The sequence below is a fragment of the Mastomys coucha genome, unplaced genomic scaffold (assembly GCF_008632895.1).
Source record: "Mastomys coucha isolate ucsf_1 unplaced genomic scaffold, UCSF_Mcou_1 pScaffold8, whole genome shotgun sequence".
NCBI classification, from domain to species: domain Eukaryota; kingdom Metazoa; phylum Chordata; class Mammalia; order Rodentia; family Muridae; genus Mastomys; species Mastomys coucha.
Genome location: NW_022196914.1, coordinates 64,572,671 through 64,582,824, shown reverse-complemented (window position 1 = coordinate 64,582,824; position 10,154 = coordinate 64,572,671). Strand labels below are relative to the sequence as shown.

Genomic DNA, 10,154 nt, shown 5'->3' with positions numbered 1-10,154 from the left:
GGCTGGCTTACCCTTCCTTCAGTCTCTGCTCCATAGTTAATCTCCGCAACTCCTCCTGTGGGTATTTGTTTTTTCTTTCAATTAAAATATAATTACCCTTTGTATTTCCTCGTTCCGACCTTCCCCATTACTTACTTCCTTTCTCATTCTCAAATGTATGGTCTCCTTGTTGTTACACACAGGCATATAATATTACACATATATATTTCTTATATATGTAAATGCATAAATGTATAAATACAGTTATTTGGTCCTTTTACTCTTACTTGCATCTATATGATTTCAAAGCTAATTGGTTTAGAGGATTCATCTCTGTGGAAAACGACTTCTCTTTCTTTCAACATTCCTCAGTTGCCTGCCTTTCTTTAAGGTTGAGGACCTAAGAGACCTCCCTATTCCATGTTAGCATGTCTATTGGTACTGTACTTATTCAGATCTTATTTAGGTAGCCATATTGTTAAGATATTATGGGTGATGCTGCCCTATCATTTCTAGAAATTATAATCTTACAGCAGATTTCCTGGCCTCTGTTTCCTACAATCTTAACTGCCCCTTCCCCCCTTCCATGTTCTCTCAGCCTTAGGTATAAGAGTTATATTGCAGATGTATCCACTGGAGCTGGACACTATATGATCAGTTGCTCTCTGCATTTTTTGTTGTGGTAGTGATTTTTTATAATTTCCATCTTTTGCAAAGAGAAAGGGTTTTTTGTTTTTTGTTTTTGGAATGACAGCTATACTTATCTGTAGATATAAGGATAGGTATTTAGAATACAGTTAGAAATTATGCTGTTTTTGTAAATTGATGGTTTAAGGTTCTCCTGTAAGATCCATGACCACCTACCCCAGGAAGTTGGGATTCTAGTACTGGACATGATTTCCCTCCTCTTGTGTGGGCCCTAAGTGCAGTTAGACAGCTGTTGGATCCTCCAGAATATGCATGCCACTCTTAAACCATTAGGGATATCATGCATGCTGATCATTGTTGTAGGTCCTAAGTATCAAAGCAGGGTAGGACTGACTGCTGGTTGCTTTCTTCCTTCCATCCTTAGGGTGGAGGCTTTCAGGTCAGACCTAGCTCAGATCCTCAGTCCTGTGTCCAGAGTGCCTTAACTTCAGCCTGAGGGGCAACCATAGGCCATGGCAATAACCTATATTGTTTGGGTGGTTTCTTGGGCTCCAATCACCAACAACTTGTATCGGGTACTGAGATTTTTTTGTAAGTCTATGGTTCTTGTGGGTAGCACTGCCAGCCCAAATTGTATAACTTCATTTAAATTATACATGTATACACATACACTTATATGTGTTATATATGTATTTTTAGGTGAATAAAAATGTTTCTCCCTCTCCTTTGGTATTGATTTTCTCTCTCTTCCACAGTTAAAGCTCCCTTCCCCACTTTCCCCTTCCCCCTTTCATATCACCTGTATCCCACTATGTCCCTCTCTAGCCCACAGTTCCTTTTTATTTTCCTCCTTTCTGAGGTTAATCAAGGTCTGTTGTGAATTCTTACTTTCCTTAAAGAGGAAAATTTTATTTGTAAGTTTTTACTTGGTAAGTTGTTTAGTTCAGCTGCTCACATTTTCTTTCTTCAGTTTACCAAACGAGAACCAGAAGATACAAAGAGTGCAGATTCTGACAGAGATGTTTTTAATGAGAAACCTTCAAAAGAAGAAGTCATGGCAGCTACTCAAGCTGAAGGGCCGAAGCGAGTTTCAGATAGTGCCATTGTCCACACAAGCATGGGGGACATTCACATCAAACTTTTTCCTGTTGAGTACGTAGAACTTTTGTTGCCTTACACAAATACCAATGTCAATGTGTATATTTGGAGTGTAACTTAAATTTGTTGCTTTCAGGAATTTTGAATTATTTGTTTAGATAAAACATTTAATCCTTAACATTCTGATACCTAAGTTCTTCTAGAGAAAGAGATCAGTTTTAATTCAGGCCTATTTTGACGACAAAATATGCTGGCTCTGAAAGTGTTGCCAGTGATAAGACAGTTCTATGCACAAGGCCCTGTTCAGTCACCAACACCACACAAAACAGCAGACTCTGGAAGTGAACTGTAAAGATGCATAAGTGTGTATTGGGAACAGTAACTGAATATCCAGCTAGGTTTTGTGGGGATTTTTTTAGAAAACTTTACTCACAAAGCAAGTTCTTCAAGTAAGGATAATAATTTTTCTTTTTTGGCATTTATTAGATACCTACAATTTTAAAAATGAATTCCAATGAACAACATAAGGACTTTAAATTATTTCTACAGTTGAAAAGTCTTCTGTATAGTTAACATATTTGTAAAATACATTAATACCAAATATAACAGGATTATCTCTGGCTTTCCTGGATCTAAGAGAGATGATGTCTTTTATAATGTTCTCAAACAAAAGTGCTTATTTTGAATATAATAATTTGGTAATAGTAAAGAACTAAGCAGTTGTAGATTCCTGAACAGTCCCTTTTCAACTGCTTGATACATATGCAGTTTTGGACCTGTTGTATGAGTACTTGAGGAAAGATTCTCTTGATTACTCTTTTATCCTCAGATCTGAGAGGTATTGTGTAATAATGAAAAGCTCATGAAATAATTTCAAGAGATTAGTAATAGACTAAATTTCATATTCTTAGTGAATGATTGTCATTTAAAGTTGATTCAATTTAGAGATGCCATTTTTATGAATAAGTGCAGGAATCACTGAACTATAACATTGTTTATAAAAGAAAATTATTTTTCCCAGAAATAAAAATTACCATGTATGTTCATTTTTGTTTTTGAGATGAAACAGTGTATCTCTGTGTAGTCCTAACTATCCTGGAACTTACTTTATAGAATAGGCTGGCCTCCAACTCAGAGTTCTGCCTACCTCTGCCTCCTTTGTGCTGGAATTAAAGGTATGTACCACCATGCCTGGCTGCATGTGTGTATATTAAGGTGCTGTCTTTGGGTTTTTTTGGGGGGGAGGGTGTTTGTTTTTTGTTTTTGTTTTTTTGTTTTTTGTTTTGTTTTGTTTTTTCAGTTTTTCTAGACAGGGTTTCTCTGTGTAGCCCTGGCTGTCCTGGAACTCACTCTGTAGACAATGCTGGCCTTGAACCCAGAAATTCGCCTGCTCCTGCCTCCCAAGTACTGGGATTAAAAGCATGCACCACCACTGCCCAACTGTCTTTGGGTTTTTAAACTGCTAAATGACCTTGAAATACCATTATCATCAAAATAAGCAGTCATGTAAAGATAGGATGTGAAAATACACTACCTGTGCTTCCCAGTGTCATTTGTCCTGAGATCTGATTATGAAAGACTGTCCTAATGTGTTTAGAAGGTCCTAAGAACATTAGAAAATAGAACTTCAAAAAAAATAATAAAACTCAATAATTTCATATTTTTAATATGTTATAGGTGTCCCAAGACTGTGGAAAACTTCTGTGTTCATAGCAGAAATGGTTATTATAATGGACATACATTCCACCGTATAATAAAGGTAAATTATACATCTCATGTGATTTAAATGAAAGTATGTTATTGTATAACAAGAGCTTAAGTCTCCTGAAATCTTCTTTAACACACACCACTTTATTAAAAGATAAGACAGAAGTAGATGGTGGAAGCCAAAATGAGTGTATAGTCATGTATGTAAAGAATGTGTCAAGAGATATATACTTAAGCTAGTAGCTAAATAAGGCAGAGATCTGGAAAATAGAAGAGCAATAATGACATACAACCTCTGAAAATCTGAGGAAGAGTGAGCTTGGTCCCAGAGTTTTACACAGCATTCCACAGTGATTGGTTACTGGTAGGTCAGAAATGGCAAAAGGAAAAAATTAGATACTAAGCCTCTGATGAAGTTAGAAAAATGGTCCACTAGAAAAACCAGAGTATTTGAGGAACGGGAAGGGATGAGCTTGAGAGCAATTGTATAAGACACAAGAGACTATAAATCCTGTAACTTTCTGTGGACTGTTAGGAAAGATAATGCATTGTAAGATTTTTGTTTCAGTTGTTGAATAAGTAGTGATTCAGCAATGGAAATCTAACATCCAAACTTACTATAGGGTTAATGTACTCATGAAATAATTTAAGGATTTGGAAGATTTCACTGACTACAAAGCTCTCTTGATAGAGAAATAAAAACTGCACTCATATATACCCAGATTACATATAAAAAATAAGGTATTGTTTTTATACTTTCTGATACCAGGGCTTCATGATTCAGACGGGAGATCCAACAGGTACTGGTATGGGGGGAGAAAGCATATGGGGAGGAGAGTTTGAGGATGAATTCCACTCGACATTACGACATGACAGACCGTACACACTCAGCATGGCCAATGCTGGATCAAATACAAACGGATCCCAGTTTTTCATAACAGTAGTACCAACGGTAAGTATAATACATTATCTGTAACTGAAGGTTAATGGTTAATCATCTGAGAATGTGAGTTTCACTGGTTATCTGCATTATTCTATTCTCATACTATTGTATCTGTCCAAATGGAAGTTGAAAAGAATTCAGAGATGAAAATTTAAACTATGTAACAACTGAATTTAGAAAACACTATTTCTGTCTAGTAGGAAATACAATGTTTTATGTTCAGGGTACTTGAGTTTTGTCTCCACTCTGCTACTACTAACTTTTTGCAAACTGAAAAAATTATTTCACCTGTTGTGGCCAATTTCCTCATTCTTTGAATATTTAGTGCTTTTTATCTTTATTTCTTTAAGACAAAATCATATATAAGCAAGCCCAGGCTGGCCTTTAACCTGCAGTTCTATCTAAGCATCAGCCTGTCAAATGCTGGGGTTATAGATATATGGTACCATGCCTAGCTTCATCCTTGATTAGAGAAATTAAGATTGTAATTTCCCAATTTTAAAACGAAATCTTCACTTTTTTTGTGTCTGAGAGTGTAAGTCATAATCAATGGCATTCTAGGCAGAAGCTTTGCTGCTGAGCTCTATTATCCCAGCCTAGCAGCCGCAGTGTAGAGCTGATGAAACTCAGTGGAAGGTCACATAGCTCCTTTTTTGTACAGTTCTCCAAACGCAGAAAAGCATGCAGTGTAAACCAAAGTATAAATGGAAAGGATTTGTAAGTATCTGCCAAGCTCATAGTCTAATGTAACATTCACAGTACTTTCAGCTTTCAGTGTTGGTGCTCCCAGTTCTCAGTAATGAGGAAGAAATACTTAACTGGATCAAAATCAAGTTAAGTAGTAAAACCACCATGCACGTTCTGAATTATGCCAAAGTACAGTCTTCTTAACCCATTCCAGATTACCTCGCTTTTTCATGTGACATTCCTTTGGAAAACATCTGGAGACTTATTTTCAAACCATTTAAAGTAACTTAACCACTGGGTAAATATCTTCCAACTCCCTTTGGCCTAAATAATATAAAAAATAATTACAATTTTTGTATCCTATCCTCATCTAGTGATTTGAGCAACCAGATTGAAATTTAAAAAGGAAAACTCCACCAATTTTTTTTTCCTTCTTAGTAATTCCTAAACAGTACTATTTAACAATAGGGTGGCACTTATGCTAGGTGTTATAAGCACTATGCCTTTTTATACAAGGGACCTTAGCATCTTTCTGTTATGGTGGGCAGACTAATCCCCCAGGGATACCACAGAATAACGCAAGGCTTTTTATCTTTTCTATATAAACTGAGAACAATTTTTAAATCTGAGTATTCATTGTCAAAGTATTGCACTTTATTATAAATGTGTACTAAAATTAAGTGAAATTTAAATTCTCATTTGTTCACTCAGTGGATGTGATTTCATAAATTAGGGTTTACCAAAAGTTTCAATTTTTTTTCTCCAATATAGCCTTGGCTTGATAATAAGCACACCGTGTTTGGACGAGTGACTAAAGGAATGGAGGTTGTGCAGAGGATTTCCAATGTTAAAGTCAATCCCAAAACCGATAAGCCTTATGAGGATGTCAGCATCATAAATATCACTGTCAAGTAAACTGTGTTTTGTTACATTCACAAGTAAAGGGGATTTATAATAATACAAGACTGTTTCACATTTGGAAGTTTAAAACTTGCTGAATATGTAAATCATGTTTTAAAAGATATAGTACTGTATTTTTGTATTTTTTACTTAAAGGCCATTTTTAAAAAACTGCCTTTGATTTTTTTCTTGGAATATTTGTGATTCTGAGGGGTGACAAATTGGAATACACTAAATTCAGGCAAATAACCTTCTTTTACAGGTCAATCCTGTTATTATGACTCAAATTTGGTATTAAATAATGGGTTCTTTTTCAAAAATATGCCCTTTTTAGGTTTAGTAGTCCTTAAAAAAAAGAAAGATCAAAAGATATATTATTCCTTAATATTATAAAATATCCTTTCAAATGGAAGTGTCAAATGACTAGTTATCTGCTTTTCCTAATGTAACTAATTTTCTATCAAGTTACAGCTTAATTAAATCTTAAATGTAATATTAAATATCTGACAGATATGATTAATAGAGAAAGGGTAGCTATAAACTGACTGCAGTGGCTCGTGCCTGTGTGTAAGAGCTAGAGGCAGGTCAGCCTAGATTACATAATGCCAGATAACAAATTTAACAGTAAATGAGTTTATCTTTTAAAGTCTACTGATATTCTTCTTCACCTCCCTTTGCCATAACTGACTGCTAACAACTGATACTGGCTTCCAGGCAGCCTCCTTCAGAAATGTAGAGGAGAACATCTCAGCAGAGCTGCTTCATGAGCCCTGTTCCCACCACTGACCAATAGCATCATTTTACTTTGTGTAGAAACGAAGCCCTGCAAGATTGAAAACTCTGTCTAAGTGTGCCTTACAAGTGGAGTGTGCTCTCCTTTTAAAAATAATTTGAACTTACTCCATTAATAGCTCTGTTACATTTCCCTTATTTCTTAACTACACGTTACACTTATCTACCTAATCTTGCTTTATCTAGTCCTAAAGCCATAATGTAAAATTTTGGTAATACTGCCATCAAGTGGTAATAATGCCTCACTCCTCAAACATTATTTCACTTTCAATGAAGAATCATATGCACTAATGAAATTTGTTTTCAGATCATTTTATTTGAAATAGGAACTCATGTATCCCAGTCTGGCCTCAAAGTCTCTATGTAGCTAGTGATCCCAAGTGGTAGGATCATGGCCACATGCCATCATGCCCAGTTTATGCAGTACTGATGAAGCTTGAACCCAGAGCTTTGTGCATATTACCAAGTATTCTACCAACACAATCTCATACTTAGTCTGTTTTCTTCTGGATTCTGTATACAGGAGTACATCAGTCTTCACTGTTACCATTTTGTAAAATGAGAACTTTTCTAATGGTATGTAGGTATTAAATATTTTTTAGTATTTAGACAAGTTTTTCAAGCTCACCAACCCCCCTTTCTTGGTGGGGATGGAAATGGAATCTAGGGTTTTATTAAGCATTCTCTCTACAACTGAGCCATATCTCCAGGCCATAAAACCACTATAATTACAATAACATGTAATGGACCATGTAAATGGTCATTTTAAATGTTCTTTATTCTCCTGTGAAACAAGGTTAAATTTAAATTAGCCTTGTATATTAACCTTTGAAAAGCTAAAGAATTTTCACTCTTGTTTATGCCAACAATTCAGCTTTCCCTTCAAACAGTATTTTTTTAACCTTTTATGTATATGTTAACTAGATATAGAATAACTTATTTCTAAACCTTTGCATTATCAAATAAACCTTCTCTCAAACACGATAAATAAGTCATTCTCCATTCTTATGTGTTTCAGTTTCTTTTAGGCATAGCACAAATAATGAAATTTTTCACTTCTCCAGTGCTGGGATCAAACCCAGGACTTTAACCTTGCTAGCTAGACAAGTGTTTCTACTACTGAGCTATGCCCAATTTTAATAATGACTTAAGTTGTTAACTAGCATGATACGACTTATTAAGCAATTTTTAGAATAACAGAACTCCTTATAACTTAAACATTTTATTGCTTTCTATACTGATCATATATATAAGTGCAAATAATGCCTTCTGGTGGCTATAAATCATTTCTGAATTACAGACCAGAGCTATATACACTTGATATACCTGTTTTACATATTTCATACAGTAATAATTAAATGTAATATAGAAATTCAGAGATATAAGGCAAACCCTAATTAATATATTATACTTAAAACATCTGTTGATTCTTCAAGTTTGACATTTCTCTGAAGAAACTAGTACAATGTTAACAAATGACTACTCAAAAGATTTAAGTATGCACAGTAATAGGAGCCTACCCAAGAAAAAGTAACACATAAACACTACAGTATATCTACATCACAGTCAAATTTAAGCAAAATTTTAAAATTAGTTATATTTTAAGAATATGAACTACAAAGTTTAACAAAATTAGAGAAATAATAAAATTCATAATTTACAAGAAAAGTTCACATCTTAGTGTCAACATATTTTCAGTTACCTACTACAGAAAACAATTCAAAGTCTCAGAAATAAATGCAACATCTTTATTTTTCACAGTTACTAAAATCAGTCAAATTTTAAATAATTTAATTACAAAGTATTACATATGCATACAAATTACTTGTAACAGCATGACTGGATACTTTCTTGAAAAGGGGCAAAGTATTATAATTTTATTTACATACTGCCCATAATATTTGATGGACTTTTTATAGTGCTGTTTCCTAAGTTAAAAAAAAAAAAAAAGTATATTTGAAAAAAACTGAAACAGAACATTGCCACCTAAAAATCACGTCCTATTGTCAGATATCACTGTCCTTGTAACAATTGCACTAAGATTTGCTCTCAACTCCATCCTAAAGTAAGAGCATTAATAACAAGAAATCTACCTATTTAAATATAAGAAATCATGCTTCCATAATAAGAGTATCTTTTACAAGTAAGAAACTGTAAGAACACAAAATTTAACTTTTATTCACAACACTGCCATAATAAATGTAAACTTTTATAAAGTTTCTTTTACTTTAGACATGTTCTTTTTTTAACTGAGACCTTATCCTAAAGAGCCTTGATCCTTTTTATTGTCAAGTAAATGCAGTTAACTCGGGAAACCACGTTACAGAAATTAGCATTCCCCCTGTATGAAAAACCTTTCTTAAGGTATAGGTAGTTTTCTATTTAGGTCTCTGTGTGTTTGTGTAAAGGTGACTGGTTTCTCATGTGACTTATGACACTTTACCAACAATGTATGCACATTACTTAGCCTAAGTAAATGTGTTGAACAATTAAAGGACCAATATAGGGCTTTGACCTAGGAAATAAACCTAGACCCAATCCTGGAAATGGTTCTTATGAGTGAAGATCAAACAACTTTCACAGTTTTATTGTTCTTAATTTAGTTCTGTTCTAATGATCAGGTCCACTTAGATAACATTTCATTCTCACTGTGTAGTACGCAGAATGCTTTGGGAGAGAGTTATAATAAAACTGTAAGGAAAAAAAAAAACACCCGATTTTCTAAGTTTTTATGGTCCCCAGAACTAATGATGTTATGCTAAATGTGAAAGTAAAGCAATCCTATTACCCCAATATAGCTTCGATTCTAGTACACAACTGCCAAAAATGAATAAAAAGGTGGGGTAAAGAAGCCATACTTCCCTAAGTTCTGTTAGGCACTCCACTGGCTGTTTTTCACTAAAATAAAGGACCTTCTACTCACTCTGTGACCACTTCTCTCTCAATATACAAGTCATATATATATATATATATATATATATATATACACCGAAAGTTTCCAATACCAAATGTACCTTCTAAGAAATCTCTATTTAACCAATGTAACAGGGTCATTTAAGTTTGCCACAGAATAATTTTTAAAAGCAATGGTACATTTTCCAGTCCAGGATTCATATACACACATACTAAATTATCATATTTGAGGTGTAGAATTTCTTAGAATGTATTACATGCAAAGTAACTATTAACCATAAGCTTGAAACAACTGCTGCATTAAAATCAAGCAACATCCAACACTCCAGCAGCCACAAGTTGCCGGGACAGCCAGTCCAACCCTTCGTAGAGCCCCATACCACTTCGAGCGTCACAGCCCTGAATATACCAGCTCCTTCCACAGCACAGTTTATGGAGACTGAGAAGTTCAGTGATTTCTTCTACTGAAAGTGCCCCAGCAACATCC

General features: G+C 34.5%; 2 protein-coding genes across 3 annotated transcripts in view; one reads left to right on the top strand and one right to left on the bottom strand.

Moving 5' to 3' along the window:
• Ppwd1 (peptidylprolyl isomerase domain and WD repeat containing 1) overlaps positions 1 to 7,729 on the top strand; it is a 25,159-nt gene extending 17,430 nt beyond the window's left edge. For both annotated transcript variants that reach the window (XM_031360770.1, XM_031360771.1), the window contains 4 exons: positions 1,598 to 1,779; positions 3,403 to 3,484; positions 4,202 to 4,384; positions 5,834 to 7,729. In XM_031360770.1, the coding sequence (XP_031216630.1) occupies positions 1,598 to 1,779; positions 3,403 to 3,484; positions 4,202 to 4,384; positions 5,834 to 5,977 (591 nt within the window). In that variant the 3' untranslated portion in view covers positions 5,978 to 7,729. The remainder of the gene's footprint in view (positions 1 to 1,597; positions 1,780 to 3,402; positions 3,485 to 4,201; positions 4,385 to 5,833) is intronic.
• The window catches only part of Trim23 (tripartite motif containing 23), a 32,426-nt gene continuing 29,788 nt past the window's right edge, over positions 7,517 to 10,154 (bottom strand). The window contains exon 11 of the mRNA XM_031360772.1: positions 7,517 to 10,153. Coding sequence (XP_031216632.1) covers positions 9,974 to 10,153 — 180 coding nt within the window. The 3' untranslated portion in view covers positions 7,517 to 9,973. The remainder of the gene's footprint in view (position 10,154) is intronic.